The sequence below is a fragment of the Trichechus manatus genome, unplaced genomic scaffold (genome assembly GCF_000243295.1).
Source record: "Trichechus manatus latirostris isolate Lorelei unplaced genomic scaffold, TriManLat1.0 scaffold00038, whole genome shotgun sequence".
NCBI classification, from domain to species: domain Eukaryota; kingdom Metazoa; phylum Chordata; class Mammalia; order Sirenia; family Trichechidae; genus Trichechus; species Trichechus manatus.
This window is the reverse complement of record NW_004443974.1, coordinates 1,749,865-1,773,637: the sequence shown is the minus strand read 5'-3', so window position 1 is coordinate 1,773,637 and position 23,773 is coordinate 1,749,865. Positions and strand designations below refer to the sequence as shown.

At 38.1% G+C, this 23,773-nt stretch overlaps 1 protein-coding gene across 3 annotated transcripts in view; it reads right to left on the bottom strand.

Annotated features, from left to right (window-relative positions):
- The window catches only part of PRKDC (protein kinase, DNA-activated, catalytic subunit), a 362,155-nt gene that overhangs the window by 209,159 nt on the left and 129,223 nt on the right, over window positions 1-23,773 (bottom strand). For all 3 annotated transcript variants that reach the window (XR_002823982.1, XM_023730648.1, XM_004375604.2), the window contains 6 exons: window positions 20,395-20,649; window positions 3,897-4,120; window positions 3,000-3,208; window positions 2,500-2,632; window positions 1,776-1,934; window positions 856-1,059 (listed from right to left, as the gene is read on the bottom strand). Coding sequence is in view for 2 of the 3 variants with exons in the window: in XM_023730648.1 (XP_023586416.1) it covers window positions 856-1,059; window positions 1,776-1,934; window positions 2,500-2,632; window positions 3,000-3,208; window positions 3,897-4,120; window positions 20,395-20,649 (1,184 nt within the window). In the remaining variant the exon portion in view is untranslated. The remainder of the gene's footprint in view (window positions 1-855; window positions 1,060-1,775; window positions 1,935-2,499; window positions 2,633-2,999; window positions 3,209-3,896; window positions 4,121-20,394; window positions 20,650-23,773) is intronic.

Sequence of the window (23,773 nt, the reverse complement as noted above, 5' to 3'; positions counted from 1 at the left end):
CACTGCCTGTCCTTTTGCTTTCCAGCTTCCCAAATTTTGTCACTCTGGTCTTTTCTCTTTTTCTCTGTGTCCTTTAAGACGTTGCTTTTTTTTTTTTTTAAATTCCATTTCTGTCATTTTAGAGAGGCTTGAGGAAGGAGTAAAGATAAATATATACACATTTTTATCTACCATTTTCACCAGAAATTTGAATATTTTAAAATCTCAAAATGTTAAATTCTGAGTGTCAATGGTCTACCACAATTTTATTTCTAACATTAAAAAATACAAATTGCAAGTGCAGTCTACCACAAAATATTCTTCTACAACAGACAATAAGCACTGTTTGGAATAAATGCTAACTCAGTAGGAATTATATGGTCTCCCTTAAAACAGTCCTAGAAATTTCTGCCTACAGAGCAGGTTAAATTTCAAAATTCTAGAAGTTTAGCAAACCAAGAGGCACTACCTACTAAATAGTGATCTCGAAAAGCTCAATGTGAGGGAGAAACTGGGGGAGAGAGGAGTATACAGCAGTGGCGGTTCAGTCCCATGCCCAGGGGTATGCATGCAGGCCAGAAAGTGAAGACAAGTGTATGAACTCTGACACCAAGTTCTGACAAAATCCAGTATCCTACATAGCTATGCATCATAAAGTCAGGGCCTAGAGACTTTGGGGTACGAGAGAATGAAAAAAATAATGTTTCAACATCCATTAACATCCATGAACTCTTGATAAAGGGTGTGTTTTGTTTCTGCTGATTTTAAGCTTCCAGAAAGAGATCTTTTTTTTTTTTTTTTAGTATTTCAGGAGAAGGTCGACCCTTTTATAAGCATTATGTAAGAAAATATTTACTTAAAGAAAAACTTTAGTACCATTTTTGGATTCTCCTCGGATGACTTCATGAGCTCCATCACAGCAAAATCTACATTTTTCAACAATTCAGTGTTGATAGTTTCTGAGAACAAGCTATAAAAATACTCTCCATGGGAGAAGCTGATGATGCTTCTCTGCAACTGGCCGGAGGACGGCATGGACAACATTGATGTGCTCAGGAGGAGACCCACCAGTTGCTTGCACTGTGAAGAGCAAAGAAAAGGTGAAATGATAGGAGTACGAGTTCGCACATGTCACAGAGAGGCTTCCTGGCGAGCCGCTAACTTTGAAGTTGGAAAATCACAGTTAGGTCTAAAGAGAGCCTGATATGTGAATGGCAGGGTTCAAGTTTAAAACCCTAAAGGTACTGACAAAATTGCATATATTTTAATTAGCCTCAATTTACTAGGTATCCTTCTGGAAAAGAACTTTCCAGATCCATCTTTCTCCCAAATACCAGAAAATGGTGGTGGTGGTGGTTGTTTCAAAGAGAGAGTCTAGTGAGTATTTTTAGAAAGTTTAAACATGTAATTTGTGCAAACAGGTCATGAGGACAATTATGTGGTGCCTAGTGCTTTTGGAATCACCTCCAGAGGTCCTCCTAGGTCACCCACCCAAGAATCGTCCAGGATGGGGAAGAAGAGACCATATGTCAACACAGCTCAGCTTTATGTTCACAAAAAGGCCTCTGTCTAAAATCCCTCTGGAAGCAAAATGGGATAGACAAAATTCCACTTTTAAGAAGAATGTTGTTCTATTTCTTAAAAAATAAAGTCTTCTAGAGAGAAAGTCCACTCATATAAATCATCTACATTACTTGTGCAGCTAAGGCCTGACTTAAAAAACCCAATGCATTAGACGCAGCAGTGAGTGACCACCGCCCACCCAGGGCAGTGTATCAGATGACTGTGCTTCCTACCTGTCCTCCAAAAGCAAAGGCCAGCTCCAGGAGCCCACCGGCCAGCCGCTTACAGCTGGTGTCTAGCACAGGAAGACACTGTCCTTCCTCTCCAGGTGCAATGCCTTTATAAACCAGTGTAAGAAGTTTTGTGCCAATAGAATGATGCAGATCTGCAGACTAAAATAAAGCCAACACTAAAACACCCAGCAAAAGACACTTTACCAAAAAAAAAACAATTCCACAACTTTCATTAATTAAAATGAACTATGTTACCTAAAGCTGACAATTACCTTCCAAAGTATAAGCTTAGAGAAAAATTAACTCAACTTTGCTTTCTATATTTTTCATTTATATTGCCTGGCCACAAAGCTGACCATTACCTTCCAAAGTATAAGCTTAGAGAAAAATTAACTCAACTTTGCTTTCTATGTTATATTTTTCATTTACATTGCTTGGCCACAAAGACACAGTAGCAGTTAATCCCTAAAGTTCTTTAGCAGACTGTTCTAGAAATAATCAAATATCCTTTATTTTACTTTTATTTTATATTTGTAAATATTTATATTTACTTTCATAATTATATTCCAGATAACATCTAACTGTCTGGAGAAAGTATGCCTATAATTCCCATTTCAGTATGCCCTGTACAGAAAGGATGTTTAACATCCTTTATGAATAAACAGACTAAATAGTATAGTAAAGCTACAAGAAATGTAAAATCAAATTGGTTATGAAGGTTTACCTGTGATGGTAAAATAGCATTCAAGAACCCGGCTTTATGAAGGTGTTTACATGCTGACACCAGAGAAGCCAGCTTGGTCCTGTTCATGTGACCATCAGGATTATACAGGTCAACAACACAAAGGTCCTCAATGCTGGCCATGTCAGAGAAACAAAAGAAAGCTATGTGAGGTCTGATATCATCAAATTACCAGGATACACTGAAAAGCTGTGTACATTCATGGTATGTGCATTCACTAACCACCTGGTACTCAAACTCACTAACATGGTCCTGGACAGCAAATACAAGCCTGCACCAAAAAAGGCTCCAGCTCCTAACTTAGCCATGGAGATCAAATATGGTGATGAACCACACAGGAGTCTTGCGTGTCCTAAGTTGCAGGAAGGGCTTTGTTAAATATCTGATCTTCAAACAACTAATGGGTCCTTTACTCAAGAAAGGGCCACAGGATGCCATTACCTGGCACGCCAAGACACATACGCACGTGGCCTCCTGCCTACCTCTGCAATGGGATTTTTTCCTGGAGGTGCGTCTCTAGGACGTGTTTACACGGCAGCTTCTTCAGTGCTGCCATCAGGCTCACACACACTCCGGGAAGATGATCCTTGACCTGAACATCTCCGATGTTGAAACCCACGCTCACAGGCTCACACAGCGTTTGCACCACGAGCTTCACAAAGCTGGTGTTGAGTAAGTCCTTCTCAAGGAGCTGCAAGACATGATTTGAATCAAAATCCATTGTATTAGCCCACGGTTATACTTCCACTACAGTGAAAGGGCCATAACATTGGGAATTTTTGTCTGTTTAGAACAGGGGGTCAGCAACCTTCTTCTGTAAAGGGCCGGACAATAAATATTTTGGGCTTTGGGGGCCATATGGTCTCTGCTGCACCTACTCTAAGTGCCACTGTAGCATGAAGGATGCCATACACAATAAAACTTTATTTACAAAAGCAGGCAAGTTTGGCGTGTGGGCCATAGTTTCCCAGTCCCTGGTTTAGGGCATTGCTGGATCTCCAAGGCCTAGTACAGTGCCTGGCAAATAGCAGGCACTTTGTATATATTAACTGGATGGATTGGCTGGAGACTATTTATATAAAAAGCCTCACAGATACATTTACGAACATCTGTTAATGGATGTTTCCTAAGGCAAATGTTTGCTCATAGTATAAAATGCATCACAAAATAAAATATTTAGAAAAACTATTTTGTATTTTATTCACAAAATGAAAATCTGAAGAACATGTGGAATTCTTATTTTCAAAAATAAATAACTCCAACAGGCATGGAAAGTTCTAAAAAAGAAAGTCATAACCACTTCTAATAGGAATGTTATGGATATTTTTCAAATGCCAAGTGCTGACCTAAAACTAACAGAGCAGCAGTAGTGACCTTACCTTCCATCCTTCCGGGGAGGTGTTGAGCAGCATTGTGGTAAATTCCATAATGCGGACCACAACTGTGCATTTGCTGTAACTGTATCCTTCTCTCTCCTGTGGGCTAGGAATGTCACGCGTTGCACTAGAACCAAAGCACTGTTCTGCTGCTGTAATATCATGCATGGCAAGCTTCTCTAAGAAGAAAGCCACTGCTTTCAAAAGTGAAGATTGTGCTTCAGTGCCTAGGAATCATTACATTAAAATATTAACACATGCTTCCTTCTTTTATATAGAGAAATAACTTCATATGATTAATGTAAGATTCCTCCTTAAATATAGGTACAGGAAGTCCCCAGATTATAAACAAGTTCCATTTCTAAATCTGTCTTTAAGTCAAATTTGTATGTAAATCGAACAGTTAGGTACAGTAATGACAGTCAAATGTTTGTCTTAGTATACAATATATAGTGTACCTTTCTATGCATAAAAATCATTAAAGAAACACTTCCAGATACCCTAAAACATCTTCAACATAATAATACAGTAATAATAAATTTTTTAATTTTACTGTGCTTTAGGTGAAAGTTTACAGCTCAAGTTAATTTCTCATTCAAAAAGTTATACACATACTGTTTTGTGACACTGGTTGCAAACCCCACAACATGACAGCACACTCCCCCTTTCCATTCCGGGTTCCCAGTGTCTATTTGTCAGGTTCCTGTCTCCTCCTGCCCTCTCATCTTGCTTGCGGGCATGAGTTGCCCATCTGGTCTCAGATATTTGATTGAACTGGGAAGCACGTTCCTCACGTGTATTACTTTTTGTTTTATAGGCCTGTCTAATCTTTGTCTGAAAAGTGGGCTTCACCACTGGTTTCAATCCTGAGTTAGCAGAATGTCCAACGGCCGTAGTCGCAGGGGTTCCTGCAGTCTCTGTCAGATCAGCAAGTCTGGTCTTTTTTTGTGAATTTGAATTCTGTTCTATATTTTTCTCCCATTCTGTCCGAGACTCTCTGATCTGATCCTGTTCAGAGTGGTCGGTGATGGTAGCCAGGCACAATATTCTTCTTCTGGGCTCAGGATGGTGGAGTCTCTGGTTCATGTGGTCCTCTTGTCTTTTGGGCTAATATTCTCCTTGTGTCTTTGGCTTTCTTAATAATAATGTTTTAATGCACGTAGCGAAGTAGCACTCGTTTATTATTACGAACCATCGTATGTACCTCAAATTTTTAACATAATAGGCTTTACAGGGGTTGGTATGTAACTAGGGGTTGTACGTAAGTTGGATGTTCACAACCTGGGGACTGCCTATATAATACAGTCGAAATTAAAAAAAAAAAAAAAAAAAGAATAAGATTCTTCTCACAATTAATACTACACAAATAGAATTCAACTTTAGAATCATACAATAAGAACAGATTGAAGAAAATCATAAAACACTGCTAAAGAGATTAAAGAAGATTTAAATAAATGGGAAGATATTCCATGTTGATGGGTTGGAAGACTTAATATTGTTAAAATGTCAATAATATCCAAAGCACTTGTGAGCATCCATCTAAGATAAGATGCTCCACTGGTCTCACCCCTTCGGGAGCAAGGGAGAATGAAGAAAACCAAGAACACAAGGGAAAGATTATCCCAAAGGATTAATGGACCACAACTAACACAGCCTACACCAGACTGAGTCCAGCACAACTAGATGGTGCCCAGCTACCACCCACCGACTGCTGTGACAAGGATCACAATACAGGGTTCTAGACAGAGGTGGAGAAAAAAGTACATAAAATTCTAACTCACAAAGAAGACCAGACTTACTGGCCTGACAGAGACTGGAGAAACTCCAAGAGCATGGCCCCCAGACACCTTTTTAGCTCAGTAATGAAGTCACTCCTGAGGTTCAGCCTTCATCCAAAGATTGGACAGGCACATAAAACAAAAGGAGACTATAGGGGCACACCGGCCCAGGGTCAAGGACGAGAAGGCAGGAGGGGACAGGAAAGCTGGTGATTGGGAATCTACAGTCAAGAAGGGGGAGTGCTGACATGTCATAAGGTTGGTAACCAATGTCACAAAACAATATGTGTATTAATTGTTTAATGGGAAGGTAGTTTGTTCTGTAAATCTTCATCTAAAGTACAATAATAAAAAATTAATTAATTTAAAAAAAAAATACCCAAAGCGATCTACAGATTCAAGGCAATCCCAATGAAAATTCCAACAGCCTTTACAAAATGGGAAAAACAATCCTCAACTTTATATGGAATGGCAAGAGGATACAAATAACTTATGTTGAAAGAGAAGAACAAACTAGGAGAACTCACACTTCCAGATTTTAAAACATATTATACAGCTACAGTAATAAAAACAGCCTAGTACTGGTATAACATTAGATACACAGATCAGTGGAAAAGAATTGAGAGTTCAAAACTAAACCCATACATCTACGGTCAGCTGATTTTGACAAGGACGCTAAGTGCATCTGAAGCGAAAAGAAGAGTCTCTTAAATAAAGGCTGCAGGGAAAACTGGATTTCCACATGCAGAAAAATGAAACAGCGTAGTACATGTCTCACATCAAACATCAAAACAAATTCAAAATGGATTAAGAACCTAAATGTGGAAACTAAAACAATAAAATTCTTAGAAAAACAAGCTGATGCAGTGCTGTTGGACCTAGCTTTTAACAATGGATTATCTAATATAATAACAAAAGCACAAACAGCAAAAAACAAAATAAATCAACGGGCTCTCATAAAAATTAAAAACTTTTGTTCATCAAAAGGCTTTACCAAAAAAGAGAAAATACAACCTACTGAGTGGAAGAATTATCTTCTGAAACGATACAAGCAGTAAGAATCTAATACGCAAAATATAAATAAAACTTTGACAACTTAACAACAAAATGACAAATACCCAGGTTATGAAATGGGCATAGGACTTCAACAGATATTTCAACAAAGAGGACATTCAAATGGCCACCAAACACATGAAGAGATGCTCAATGTCATTAGCCATCAGAGAGATGCAAATCAAAACCACAATGAGGTATCATTTCACTCCCACTAAGACGACTAAAAAAAAAACAACCACAAAATAAACAAATGTTGGCAAGCATGTGGGGAAACTGGAGCCCTTATCCATTGCAGGTGGGAAAGCAAAGTGGTACAGCCATTGTGGAAAACAGTGTGGCGGTTCCTCAAAAAACTAAACATAGAACTACCATTTAACCCAGCAATTCCACTCCTAGGTATATAACCAAAAGACTTGAAAGCAAAGATTCAAACAGAGACTTGCACACCAATCTTCATTGCACCACTATTCACAATAGCTAGAAGGTAGAAACAATCGAAGGATAAACAAAATGTTGTAAACACATACAAAGAAATACTACTCAGCCAGTAGGAGAAATGAAGCCTTGATATACACTACAATATGGATGAAGCTTGAAGACATAATGCTAAATGAAATAAGCCAATCACAAAAGGACAAATATAGTATGACCTCATATAAAAAGGCAAGAAAAGGCAAATGTATAGAGGCTAAAGTTCACTAGTGGTTATCAGGGGCGGGACAGAGGGAGGGAAAAGGGGGGTTGTAGCTTATAGACTACCCAGTTTCAGTTTACAGTCATGGAAAAACCACACTGATTCAGGGTACGGTTGCATAAGCAACTGCTGTACACACTGTCAATAAGTTGTACGCCTGTAAGAAGTTGAACTGGCAAAAGTTGTGTGACAGACATATTTATAACAATGACAAAAAAAAAAAAGCTGCTGAGCCTGCTTATTTACAACCAAACACCTCACAGGATTTGGTTTCTTGGTTAGGAGGTTTAGGATCATGGTCTCAGGGACCATCCGAGTTAAGTGGCCTAATAACATGTTTAGTGCTTCTGTTCTACCATCTAGTTCACTGGGTAGTACCTGAGGTCTTAAAAGACTGCAAGCAGCCACTCAAAGCACAACAATTGGTCTCTATTTGCCTGGAGCAATAGAGGAAGAAGGAGAGTCAGGAACAGGATGAGAAAATGGAATGTGTGGCTAACTGTCTCCTTGAACAACTGCCTCCTTTGCTGTGAGACCAGAAAAAGTACAAGTGCAGGGCTACCATTACTGAATATTTTAATCGCGGTTCTACACAAGAATCCTGATCAAAACAGGAATAATACAGAACTGAATCTCACATTCTTATGGAACTCAGACTTTCTGGAGTCATCGGGGCTGGATGAACTTCCAAAACTATTGTCCTGAGATAATCTTTAAACCTTAAACCAAAAACATCCCTTGAAGTCATCTTAAAACTAAACAATAGTTTAAACTAGTAAAAATGTCTGCCTTGAGCATTATTTTCTTTGAAGACCTATCTAAACCAAAACCTGTTGCCGTCAAGTTAATTTCAACTCACGGCAACCCTACAGGACAGAGTAGAAATGCTCCATAGGATTTACAAGGAGCAGCTGGTGGATTCGAACTGCAGTTGAGCTCTTAACCACTGCACCAAGAAATATCTACAGGGGACCAAACTGACAAAAGCAACTCAAAAAATTAGATAGGAAACTTAGGGGCAGTTAGTTTATGTTAACTGGAGAGGAACAACTCAGAAAAGGAGGGTGAGAATGGTTGTACAACTTGAAGAATGTAATCAATGTCAGTGAATCATACATGTAGAAACTGTTGAATTGGTGTGTTTGCTGTGTATATTCTCAACAACAACAAATATGTAAGTAAAATTGGAAAAAAAATGAACACATCTATGGAAAGTCAAGGCTTGACTCTAAAACACTACATGTAGGAACAGAAATACGATCTTTTAAAGAGGCAATTTAGCAATTCACATCAAAAGCTTTAAAAAATGTAAATTTCTATCAGATGTAAAAATGCTTATATGATTTGATCCATCAATTCTACATCTGAAAATAAATGAAATGGTATAATTGCAAAGATACGTTTGTGAGATTATTCATTTTAGCACTGTTGTTAATAATGAAAGCAGAAACTACCTGCCTTTCAAAGGGGCAACTGGCAGACAAATGATGGCAGTGGTGGTTAAACTGGTGTGCATAAGCATTGCTAAGTCTATGGAATCAATTTTCAGGTCCACTCCCAGATGGACTTTTAAATAAAACTCACCTACCTGCAAACACGATCATATTGCTTCTCCTTCCCCATCCTCATCGCTTTCATGACCACCATTATGCTGATCATGAAAGACAAACCTTCACCCCTCCCCCATCTCACTGTAGTTTATCATCCCAGGGTGTGAAAACCTCAGAATCCCAAACAAAGGGACAATGTAAAATACTTGTGTATAACCCCAGTATTACTGGCACTAATTAAAAAAAGAGAAAATAATAAATGCTGGAGAGGTTGTGGAGAGACTGGAACTCTTATGCACTGCTGGTGGGAATGTAAAATGGTATAACCACTATGGAAAACAATATGGCACTTCCATAAAAAGAAATACCATAGGATCCAGCAATCCTACTCCTAGGAATATATCCTAGAGAAATAAGAGCTGCCATGCAAATAGACATATGCCCACCCATGTTAAAAGGGGAAATCACTAACTAGATAGTAGATAAGTATTAACTTTGGTGAAGGAAAAGAACACACAATGTAGGGAAGTCAGCACAGCTTGACCAAGGCAATGTCATAAAAGCATCCTAGACACATCCAAACATGCTGATGGACCAAGTTACTGGGGAGGAGGGCTGGAGACAATGGTCCTGAGGGATATCTAGGTCAATTGGCATAACATAGTCCATAAAGAAAATATTTTACATCCTACTTTGGTGAGTAGTATCTGGGGTCTTAAAAGCTTTCAAGCCGCCATCTACAATACATCTATTGTTCTCAGCACGTTTGGGGCAAAGGAGAATGAAGAAAACCAAAGACACAAGGAAAATATTAGTCCAAAGAACTAATGGACCACATGAACCACTACATCTACCAGCCTAAGCCCAGAAAAACTAGATGGTGCCCAGCTACCACGACTCACCGTTCTGACAAAGATCACAACAGAGGGTTCCGGACAGAGCAGGAGAAAAACGTAGAACAAAGTTCAGATTCACAACAAAAGACCACACTTACTGGTCTGATGGTGACTGGAGGAACCCTCAAGACTATGACTCCCGACACCCTGCTAACTCACAAAGAAGTCATTCCTGAAGTCTACCTTTCAGTCAAAGATTGAACAGGACTATAAAACAAACAATAACACATGTGAGGAACATCCTTTTTAGTTCAATCAAGTATATGAGATCCAACTGACAACACCTGCCCAAAACCAAGATGAGAAGGCAGGAAGAGACAGGAAAATTGGATGAATGGACCCAGCGAACCCAAGTTAGACACAGAAAGGAGGAGAATGCTGAAACACTGTAGGGATTGCAAGCAATATCACAAAACAATTTCTGTATAAAATTAATGAATGAAAAACAAATTTCCTCTGTAAACTTTCACCTAAAACACAATAAAATTAATTAAAAAAAAAAAATACTGGCGTATATGTTGACAGAATAAACAAACTAATGGCTGAGTAAGAAATCTTTTTATATGTCTGATGGCTTCCAAATCTTTGTTCCCAACAAAATTTAAGGAGAGATAATCAAATTGTCAGCTGACATATCATTAAAAATAATTTTGATGACAGATTACTATATATTTTTTAGCATACGATTCAGAAGATAATCAAAGAATTCAAAGACAAAATATTAAGAATTCTATTTTCCAATACAAAATATCTTTGAATCTCGCATACCATTGCCCTATAAGATACAGTCCAACCACAGAGATGTTAAATGTGGAAAATGTGCTAAAATTTTAGAATTAATAAAATATGCCATTTATTTACGTGAATAAGTTTTTAGTTTGAAAATCTATACAAATATAGAAATAGAATTTTAGCCATATAATTTCACTTTTTGTAAGTATTAATTACAAGATTTATATTAACGTTCTTTTGATGATAATAAATGTAATTTGCCATGAAAATAAATGTATGGATAACTTAATACAGAAGAAACCTTTAAACAAGCAGATCCCTCACCGCCTCCACCTCCTTTCTCTCAAACACCTGACTCCATCTGCCATCTTTGCTTCTTCTTGATAGGCTATGAAGTGCTGCTTGGCTGGGGAACTGCTTCTCCAGTCTGCACCACCATGCTGGTGGGATCCCTGGGGGCATTTTTTAAAATTTTTATTTATTATTTTTCTTTTCTTTTTTTATTGTTTTTCTTCATTTCTTGGTTTCTCATCACTCCACTCCAACGGCAGGCTCCCTCAGCACTTTTTTTTCTTTTTTTTTGGCTCCTGTTTCTCTCTTGTCTCTCTCTTCTTTCCCATACCCAACCTAGTCCCACACATCATAACCTTCTCCTCCCCCTCCCTCCTGCCTATCTGCACTGTGTGCTGAACACCACTCCGAGGCAGCACAGGCACGGCCTACAGGAACCTGCCCTGCACTGACCCCTGGCTCATCTTGTCAGCCCCAGTATGTGCCACAAACAACCGATCCCAGACCCTGCCACAAACAACCGATTCCAGACACTCCCCTTCAGCTGGACCTCTCCTGCTGCAGCATAGCTGAGGTACTGGCCCTGACCATTTGACAAAGACGTGAAAATATCATGTCCCCGGATGGGCAAACAACATAGAATGCACAGCCTGGCTGCTCAGATATAACCAAATAAAACAAAAAAGCAGGATGAAAAAAATAAATCTACAATCAATAAATGAAGAAAACAACTACTGAATGTCCCAAAGACAGCAGACAGTATCAAAACATATTTAAAAAAAGACACGATGGTTCCAGTAAGTGTCCAAAATAAAACACCAGGTGACTTTCCAGTAGAAGAAAAGCCACTAGAACTACCCGATAGGGAATTCAAATCTCTAATATTCAGAGCTATCCGAGAGATGAAGCATACACCAGACAAAAATGAGGAAAAAATAGACAAATACATGGAAAATATAGACAAATTCATAGAAAAGACAGACCAAAAAATGGAAGAATTCAGGAAAATAATGCAGGAACAAATGGCCAAAACAAATTCACAGCTACAAATCATACAAAAACAACAATTAGAAATTTAAACGATAAACAACAAGATTTCAGAAATGGATGGTGTCATACAAGGGCTGAGGAGCAGGCTTGAAACAATGGAAGAAGGGATCAACAAAATTGAAGACAAATACTTGGATACAACTCTGAGGAAAATCAGAAAAAAGAACGAAGAAAAATGAGGAAACCCTGAGCATTATGTGGGATACAACCAAAAGCAAACCTTTGCGAGTGATCCGTGTTCCAGAACGGGGGCAACAACGGAAAACAGCATCACTGAAAAATTGCTGACAGAAAATTCCCTAATACCAGGAAAGATGAAAAGCTGATGATCCAAGAAGCAAAACGAACCACATATAGGATAGACACCAAAAGAAAATCACCCAGGCATATCATAATCACACTTAATAAAATCAAAGACAAACAATTCTGAGAGCAGATTGAGAAAAACAAAAGGTCACATACAGTGGGGAAAAAATAAGACTAAGCTCTGATTACTTGGCAGAAACCATGCAGGCAAGAAGGCAATGGGATGACATATGTAAAACCTTGAAAGAAAAAAACTGCCAACCAAGAATAATACATCCTACAAAACTCTCATTCAAATATGATGGTGAAATTAGGACACTTCCAGATAAACACAAATTAAGGGAATATGTAAAAACCAAACCAAACTTACAAGAATTATTAAAGGGAGTCCTTTGGTTTCAGAACAAACAACATCAGACGATAACCTGAATCTAGGACACGAGATCGCACCAGCCAGATACCAACCTAGGAAATGAACTCTCAAAGACTATTCAAAACCAAAAGATTTCTAACAGGGACCCAGAGAGGTTAATCTGCAAATGACGACAACATCAAAACAATAAAAGAGGGAATAAACGATGCAGGTATAGAACTTTCTAATGGAGATGAAAGCAAGGCGATACCAAGTGATAACAGACTGGTTCAAACCTAGGTAGATAAGGGAAATTTCAAGGTAAACACAAAGAAAGTTAACACATCTACTCATCAAACTAAAGAAGAAAAACATAAAGTCTCAGTAAAAACAAAATCTACAAAAACAACAAAAATGAAAAAAAAAAAGTCCACAAACAAAAGAAATTCAGCACAGGAGACTAAGAGGAACACAAAGAAATCGTCAGTACCACAAAAAAAAAGGTACTACAAAATGACAGCAATAAAGTCATACGTATCAATAATTACACTGAACGTAAATGGCCTAAACGCACCCATAAGGAGATGGGGAGTGATATAACGTGTAAAAAAAACAGGATCCATCAATATGCTGTCTAAATGAGACACATCTTAGAAACAAAGAGATAAATTTATTAAAAATCAAAGGATGGAGAAAAATGTATCAAGCAAACAGCCACCAAAAAAGAGCAGTAGTGGCAATACTAATCTCAGATAAAATAGACTTTAAAACAAAATCCACCATAAAAGACAAAGAAAGGCACTATATTATGATTAAAGGGATGATCCACCATGAAGACATGACCATAACAAATATCTATGCACCCAATGACAGGGCTCCAAAATACATAAAACAAACTTTAACAGCACTGAAAAGAGAAATTGACAGTTCCAGTATAATAGTTGAAGACATCAACACACCACTCTCGGTAAAGGACAGAACATCTAGAAAGAAACTTAAAAAAGATACAGAAGATATAAAGGCCAAAGTCAGCCATCTTGAACTCACAGACATATATAGAGCACTCCACCCAACAGCTGCAAAGTAGATATTCTTTTACAACGCCCATGGAACGTACTCCAGAACAGACCAACTACATCTTAGGCCACAAAGCAACCCTCAACAAAATCCAAAACACTGAGATAATACAAAGTATCTTCTCTGATCACAACGCCATCAAAGAAAAAATTAACAACAGGAAGACCAAGGAAAAAAAACAATTACATACAAATTAAATAACACCCTCCTTAAAAACAACTTGGTAATAGAAAAAATCAAAGATGGAATTAAAAAAAATCAGTAGGATCAAATGAGAATGAAAACACATCATCCCAAAATCTTTACAACACAGCAAAGGCAGTGCTCAGAGGTCAATTTATAGCAACAGATGCATATATTAACAAAGAAGAAAGGGACAAAATCAAAACATTAACTACATAACTCAAACAAACAGAAAGAGAACAGCAAGAACAGCCCACAGCCACTAGAAGAAGGAAATAATAAAGATCAGAGCAGAAATAAATGAAATAGAGAATAGAAAAACAAAAGAAAGAATCAACAAAACCAAAAGTTGGTTCTTTGAAAAGATCAACAAAATCGACAAACAATTGTCCAAATTGAAAGAAGAAAAACAGGAGAGGATGTGAATAACCCAAATAAGAAATTAAATGGGGGACATTACAATAGACTCAACTTAAATAAAAAGGATCATAACAGAGTATTATGAAAAACTATACTCCAAAACATGAAAATCTAGAGGAAATGGATAAATTTCTAAAAACACACTACCGATCCAAATTGTCACAAATTAATGTCGAAAATCTGAACAGATCCGTAACAAGAGAAGAGATTGAAAAGGTAATAAAAAAAAACTCCCAACAAAAAAAAAGCCTTGGCCCAAATGGCTTCGATGCAGAATTCTACCAAACATTCAGAGAAGAGTTTACACCAGTACTACTCAAACTATTTCAGAAAATAGAAAAGGCAGCGATACTTCCAAATTCATTCTATGAAGCCAGCATAACCCTGATACCAAAACCAGGCAAGGATACTACAAAAAAAGAAAATTACAGACAAACAACTCTCATGAATATATTTAAAAAAAAACAAACTTGATGCTGTCGAGCCGATTCCCACTCATAGCGACCCTACAGGACAGAGTACAGCTGCCCCATAGGGTTTCCAAGGAGTGTCTGTTAGATTCGAACTGACAACCTTTTATGGTTAGCAGCCATAACTCTTAACCACTATGCCACCAGAGTTTCCTTCATGAATACAGATCGAAAAATTCTCAACAAAATTCTAGCCAACAGAATTCAGCATCATATCAAAAAAATAATACACCACGACCAAGTGGGATTCATACCATGTATGCAAGGATGGTTCAAGATTGGAAAATCAATCAACATAATTAACCACAAAAATAAAAGAATCACATGATCATCTCAATCGACGCAGAACAGGCATTTGACAAAGTCTGACACCCATTCCTGATAAAAACTCAATAAAATAGGTATAGAAGGGAAATTCTTCAAATTAAGAAAGGGCTTCTATTCAAAACCAACAGCCAACATCATTCTAAATGGAGACAGGCAGAAACCATTCCCCTTGAGAACAGGAACAAAACAATGATGTCCTTTATCACCACTCTTATTTAACATCGTGCTGGAAGTCCTAACTAGAGCGATAAGGCCAGAAAAAGAAATAAAGGGCATCCAAATTGGTAATGAAGAATTAAAACTGTCCCTATTTGCAGATGATATGATACAATATATAGAAAACCCAAAAGGCTCCACAAGAAAACTACTGGAACTAATAGAAAGATTCAGCAGAGTAGTAGGATACAAGATAAACATACAAAAATCCATTGGATTCCTATACACCAATAAAGAGAATGACGAAAAGGAAATCAGGAAAACAATACCATTTATAACAGCCCCTATAAAAAATACAATACTTAGGGATAAATCTAACCAGGGATCTAAAAGACCTATACAAGAAAAACTATAAAACACTACTGCAAGAAACCAAAAGAGACTCACATAACTGGGAAAACATACCATGCTCATGGACAGGTAGACTCAACATTGTGAAAATGACAATTCTACTGAAAGAAGTCTTCAAATACAATGCAATCCCCATCCAAATACCAAAAACATTCTTTAAAGAGATGGAAAAAACAATCATTAACTTTATATGGAAAGGGGAGGCCCCAGATAACTAAAGCACTACTGAAGAAGAAGAATAAAGTAGGAGGACTCATATTACCTGACCTTAGAATCTACTGTACAGCTATGGTAGTCAAAACAGCCTGGGACTGGTACATTGACAGATACACTGACCAATGGAACAGAATCGAGAACCCAAATGTAAATCCAACCACCTATGGTCACCTGATCTTTGACAATGGCCCAAAGTCAATCAAATGGGGAAAGGACAGTCTTTTTAACAAATGGTGCTGGCAAAGCTGGACGTTTATCTGCAAAAAAATGAAACAGGACCCATACCTCACACCATACACAAAAACTAACTCAAAATGGATCAAAGACCCAAATATAAAACCAAAAACTATAAATATCATAGAAGAAAAAATGGGATCAACACTAGAAGACCCTAATATATGGCATTAACAGGATACAAAACATAACTAACAACATACAAACTCCAGAAGATAAGCTAGATAACTGGGGTCTTCTAAAAATTAAACACTTGTGCTCATCAAAAGACTTCACCAAAACAGTAAGTAAAAAGAGAATCCACAGACTGGGAAAAAATTGTTGGCTATTAAAATTTGAGAAGGGTGTAATCTCTAAAATCTACAGGAAAATCCAAAACCTCTACAGCAAAAAGACAAATAATCAATTAAAAAATGGGGAAGGGAAATAAACAGACACTTCACCAAAGACGACATTCAAGCGGCTAACAGACACATGAGGAAATGCTCGAGATCACTAGCCATTAGAGAAATGCAAATCAAAACCATGAGCTACCATTTCACCCTGGCATTACTGGCACAAATCAAAAAAACAGAAAATAACAAATGTTGGAGAGGCTGCGGGGAGATTGGAACTCTTATGCACTGCTGGTAGAAATGCAAAATGGTACAACCATTTTGGAAAATGATATGGCACTTCCTTAGAAAGCTAGAAATAGAAATACCATATGATCCAGCAATCCCACTCCTAGGAATATATCCTAGAGAAATAGGAGTCATCACACGAATAGACATATGTAGAGCCATGTTCACTGCAACACTGTTCACAGTAGCAAAAAGATGGAAACAACTTAGATGTCCATCAACAGATGAATGGATAAAAAAACTATGGTACATACACACAACCGAGTACTACACAACGATAAAAAATCTGTGAAACATCTCACAACATGGATGAATCTGGAGGGCATTATGCTGAGTGAAATAAATCAATCACAAAAGGACAAATATTGCATGAAACCACTAGTATAAAAATTCATGAAAAGGTTTACACACAAAAAGAAACAATCTTTGATGGTTACGAGGAGGGGAGGGGTGGGGGTGGAGAAACATTAAATAGACCATAGGTAAGTGGTAATTTTGGTGACGGCTAAGACAGTACACAATACTGGGGAAGCCAGCACAACTTGTTCAGGGTAAGGTCATCGAAGCTCCAGGGACAAGTCCAAACTCCCTGAGGGACTGAATTAATGGGCTGAGGGCTGTGGGGACTATGGGGAACATCTAGCTCAATTGGCATAACATAGTTTATAAAAAAAATGTCCTACATCCTACCTTGGTGAGTAATCTCTGGGGTCTTAAAAGCCAGCAGCCATCTAAGATACTCCACTGGGCTCACCCTTTCAGGAACAAGGGACAATGAAGAAAATTAAAGACACAAGGGAAAGATTAGTCCAAAGGACTAACAGACCATAACTACCACGGCCTCCACCGGAAGCAGCAGTCAGGAAATCAAAAGATGCATCGCGTTGGGCAAATCTGCTGCAAAAAACCTCTTTACAGCGTTGAAAAGCAAAGATGTCACCTTGAAGACTAAGGTACGCCTGAACCAAGCCATGGTATTTTCAATCGCATCATATTCATGCGAAAGCTGGACAATGAATAAGGAAGACCAAAGAAGAATTGATGCCTTTCAATTGTGGTGTTCACGAAGAATATTGAATATACCACGGACTGCCAAAAGAATGAACAAACCTGTCTTGGAATAAGTACAACCAGAATGCTCCTTAGAAGGAAGGATGGCGAGACTATGTCTTACACACTTTGGACATGTTGTCAGGAGAGATCAGTCCCTGGAGAAGGACATCATGCTTGGTAAAGTACAGTGTTAGCGAAAAAGAGGAAGACCCTCAATGAGATGGACTGACACAGTGGCTGCAACAATGGGCTCAAGCATAACAACAACTGTCAGCATGGTGCAGGACCGGGCAGTGTTTCGTTCTGTGGTGCATAGGGTCGCTATGAGTAGGAACCAACTTGACAGCAACAAACAACAACAATCACAGCCTCCACCAGACTGAGTCCAGTACAACTAGATGGTGCCCAGCTATGACCACTGACTGCTCTGACAGGGATCACAATACAGAGTTCTGGACAGAGCTGGAGAAAAATGTAGAACAAAATTCTAACTCAAAAAATGATCAGATTTACTGGCCTGAGAGAGACTGGAGAAACCCCAGAGAAACACCCAGATACCCTTTTAGCTCAGTAATGAAGTCACTCCCGAGGTTCATCTTTGAGCCAAAGATTAGACAGGCCCATAGAACAAAACAAGACTGAAGGGGCACACAGCCCAAGGGCAAGGACTAGAAGGCAGGAGGGGACAGGAAAGCTGGTAATGAGGAAACCAAGGTCAAGAAGGGAGAGTATTTACATGTCATGGGGTTGTTAACCAATGTCAAAAAACAATATGTGCACTAATGGTTTAATGAGCAGCTAGTCTGTTCTGTAAATCTTCATCTAAAGTACAGTAAAAAAAAAAAAAAAAAAGCTTTAGCATAAAATAATGAGCAATGAACGGAAAGGGAATAATAATTCAAAGAGCTTTGCCAAATTTTCAACTATTAAACAAGAAACTGCTTGTGTATTTTAAAGCTGATGATATTGGATATAAAACTGCTATATTATCTAGGTTCCTTGGATATACTGTATTTTTTCCAAGTAATGTTAATAGTTTTATTGCAAAATATTTGTCAACGTTTGCTAAATGCCAGAAATTATAACTTTTGCAAGTATTTAAAGCTATTAGGGACATTTTATTTGTAAACTTTAAAGTGTGAAAGAAGGCACATTGTTTTTCAAGTCCCCAGCCCCAACAGGGTAAATGAGCAAAGCAGCTTGAAGACCACTTAACTGCGTATGTGGTTACTTAAATTAAATCGGTGTATGTATACTGACGTAGAAAGATTTCCAGTATGGTTTCTTTTTAAAAAGTAAATTACAGTAAAGCATATGTAATGAACTCATTAAGTAAAAAATGAAAATTCAAAAAACATTTACATAATAATTTTATGTGCACAGAAAAAGTTTCGAACAGTAAACACTAAACTGTTATTAGTGTTTAAAACTAAGGAATAGAAGAACCGGGAAAGAAGGTTTTGCATGTTTTACTTCCTGAGCTTTTCCTTATTTAAATTTTCAAAATAAGAATAAAACATTCCTTAAAAAAACAAATGTAAAGTACTATTTGTACCCAAAGAACTAATATTGCTATTAAAAGTTCCACAATTTTGACCTACCCTTCTGAGCAGAATCTCATGCTATAAGAGGTTTCTCAGACCTATATGAAATCTGTTTTCCTGAACCCTAGCATGCACGCACACACACACACACACACACACACACAAACACACACGTACTCAAGTGCATTGACACGTGCATATGCCCACATGCACACGTGTGCATACACGTTATACACCCCCAACATGCCTGGCTTCTACTACCCTTAGGCTAAAGATAAGACAGCCTGGTCCCTTTATCCCAAAATCCCATTACAAGAACTTCATCTCCGACAGAATTAATTAGTAAACCACTGCCACAAAGCATTGCAGTGGGTGCTCTGCCTAAATTAAAAATTATTTTAAATAATAGAACACATTTTCACTCTGTGAGAGTGAGGATGCAGGTGAGATCCCGGAAGGCTGAGATATCCCTGAACAAAGAAATCCCAAAGCAGACAGCACCAGGATCCCTCCCCAGTGAGCTGGTCTTGGAAGCACACCCACTCGCCTGCCTCCAAGGAAGAGGAAGTGGCTTGCCTGTCTCCTTCTCAACACACGCTAAGGAGCACACAAAACCTTGCATTCTGCCCTCTGCAGACACCACCATTACCACCTACTACTGTTAACAAGCTTAAGGAATATGAAAATATGAGAAAAATAAAGACACTCTAACAGAAACAAGGAATAAGCTTAGAAAGCCTCACGTCCAGAAGAACTCTTTTTAATGTACCATCACACAAACTAAAATCTCAAAAGGGTATTTTACACAAGGTCAGCTAGAACCTGTGGACAGGGCACGAGGAGCATAGGCTCTGGCCAGGTCCATGTGGCCTTGGTTCTGTCTTCTACATCACCCTCCTCACTGTGAGGTTCAATGAGGGTGTAGGGAAAGCACCTCACACAGCATTAAAGGGAAGGATCTACTTTGACTACTACTACTGTTATGTGAGACTAAAAGCAAGCGGTCTAACCAAAGATTGCTTCCCCACAGTGACTTCTATCAGAACTTGAAAAGACCAACTCAGGTTCTACGTTTTACCTACCTAGGACCTTGAGAACGCCGATGGTCTTCTCTCCAATAAATGTGTTGTAGCATTCCAGTGCTGCCAGTAGCATGTCCATCCACCACAGGGTCGCACGAAGACTAAATGGCCCAGGCAGATGGCTGAGGGTGGGCTGAGCAAGAATGCCAGAGAGCTGGTCACAACTGCTTCCTCCCCCTTCAAACTGGTATATAAGAAAAGAAATACCTTCTTTCTTGATAATATCATTCAGCCATACAGAAGGGGATTTGCTGCCTAAAAAAAATTAAAATACACATATAACATTTGACCAAAGAGGACATTCAAATGGCCACCAAACAGAAAAGATGCTCAGCGTCATTGGCCATCAGAGATGCAAATCAAAACCACAATGAGATACCATTTTACTCCCACTAGGATGGCTAAGATTAAAATAAAAAAAAAAAAAACCATGTTGAGGAGGATGTGGGGAAATTGGAACACTTATCCATTGCTAGCAGGAATGTGACATAGTACAGCCAGTGTATAAAACCACGTGGCAGTTCCTCAAAAAACTAAACATAGAACTACCATAAAAAAAACAAAAAACCAAACCCACTGCCGTCAAGTCGATTTTGACTCATAGCAACCCGCTAGGACAGAGTACAACTGCCCTATAAGGTTTCCAAGGAGCAGCTGGTGGATGTGAACTGCTGACTTTTTGGTTAGCAGCAGAACACTTAACCATAGTGACACAAGGGCTCCAGAACTACCATGTAACTTAGTAATTCCATTCCTAGCTATATACCCAAAAGACTTGAAAGCAGAGACTCAAACAGATACTTGTGCACCAATGTTCACTGCAGCACATTCACAATAGTTAAAATGTGGAAACAACCTAAAGGCCCATCAACAGATGAATGGAAAAACAAAATGTAGTACACACATACAATGGAATACTACTCAGCCAGCAGGAGAAATGAAGTCTTAACACATGCTACAATACAGATGGAGCTTAAAGTCATTGCACTGAGTGAAATAAGCCTATCACAAAAGGACAAATATGACCTCACTTATATAAAAAGACAACAAAAGGCATATGTGTAGAGACCAAAGTTTATTAGTGGTTACTAGGGGCAGGAAAGATGGGGAAGAGGGGGCTGGTTAACAGTGATGGAAAAACTGTACTGATTAAGGGCAGAGTTGCACAGTCGATTACTGAAACCGCTGTCAGTAAGTTGCACACCTGTAAAAACTTGAATTGGCAAAAGTTATGTTTGATATACTTAAAACAACAACAAAAACAACAAAAGAGAATCTGCAGAAGCTGCTTAAATACATTCAAACACCTAAGGGGTTTGGTTCCTTGGTTTGGAGGTTTGCAGTCATAGTCTCATGGACTATCCCAGTTAACTGGCCTAATAACTTGCTCTACCTCCTAGTTCACTGCATAATGCCTGGAGATTTAAAAGCTTGAAGGAGCCATCCAAGGCACAACAACTTATCTCTATTCGCCTGGAACAAAGAGGAAGAAGGAAAGTCAGGAACAGGAGGAGGATATGGAATGTGTGTGGCTAATTCCCTCGATGAACAACTGCCCCTGTGCTTTTGAGACTATAAGAACTGGATGGTGTCCAACTACCATTACTGAACATTTTGATCAAAGATTCTATAGAATAATCCTCATCAAAACGGGGAAAATGCAGAACAGAATTTCACATTCTCATGGTATCCAGACTTTCTGGATACATGCAGGATGGATGAACCCCTGAAACTACTGCTCTGATATAATCTTTAAACCTTAAACCAAAAATACTCCTTACAGATTTCTTAATATCACACAGTAGTTTAGCTTAACCAGTAAAGAATGTCTGCCTTGAGCACTGTGCTCTTTTAAAAACTATGTATATGGGATCAAATCGACAACAACTTGCAAGATTAGATGGGAAAATTACTGACAGTGAATTTATGTTAATGCAGGAGGGACAACTCAGAAAAAGAGGGTGAGAATGGTTGCACAACTTGAAGAATGTAATCAATGTCACTAAACTGTACATGCAGAAACCATTGAACCAGTGTCCATTTTGCTGTACATATTCTCAACAACAAAATACATAAATTTTTAAAAATATATACTTATAAATATTTTTCCTATAATTGAATCTCTTTAATCACTGTGCCTTATAAGAAGAGCATCTCTCATGGTGGGATGACTGGGTTTCTACATGTTAAAAAAAAAAAAAAATGAAGCTGGACCCCAATCTCATACCATATACAGAAATGAATCCAAAATAAATCAAAGACCCAATATAAGAGCTAAAACCATGAAACTCTTAGAAGAAAACAAGGGGTAAGTCTTCATGACCGCGGGCTTAGCAATGGATTCTCAGCATGTGCAACAACAACAAAAATAGGTAAATTGGGCTTCATCGAAATGAAAAAATTTGTGCATCAAAGGACACTATCAAGAAAGTGAAAAGACAATCCATACCTACCCAAACTAACAGAAAATGATGCTGAAAATCTAAAACAGACTCATAACAAGAAAAGATTGAAAAGGTAATAAAAAAAAAAAAAAACTCCCAACAAATAAAAGCCCAGGCCCGGATGGCTTCACTGGAGAATTCTACCAAACATTCAGAGAAGAGCTTATACCAGTAATACTCTCACTATTTCAGAAAAAACAAAAGGAAGCGATACTTCTGAACTCATTCTATGAAGCCACCATAACCCTGATACCAAAAGCAGGCAAAGACACCACAAAAAAATTACAGACCAATATCTCTCATGAATATAGATGCAAAAATTCTCAACAAAATTCTAGCCAATAGAATTCTGAATCGTATCAAACAACTAATACAACACAACCAAGTAGGATTCATACCACATATGCAAGGATGGTTCAACATTAGAAAATCAATCAACATAATCCACCACATAAATAAAAGAATCACATGATCATTTCAATCGATGCAGAAAAAGCATTCGATAAAGTGCAACACCCATTCCTAACAAAAACTCTCAATAAAATAGGTACAGAAGGGAAATTCCTCAACATAATAAAGGGAATCTATACAAAATCAACAGCCAACATCATTCTTAATGGAGAGAGGCTGAAAACATTCCCCTTGAGAACAGGAACCAAGACAAGGATGCCTTTTATCACCACTCCTATTTAACACTGTGCTGGAAGTCCTAGCTAGAGTAGTAAGACAAGAAAAAGAAATAAAGGGCATCCAAATTGGTAATGAAGAAGTAAAACTATCCCTATTTGTGGATGATATGATAGTATACATAAAAAACCCAAAAGACTCCATGAGAATACTACTGGAACTAATAGAAAGATTCAGCAGAGTAGCAGGATACAAGATAAACATACAAAAATCAGTTGGATTCCTATACACCAATAAACAGAATGATG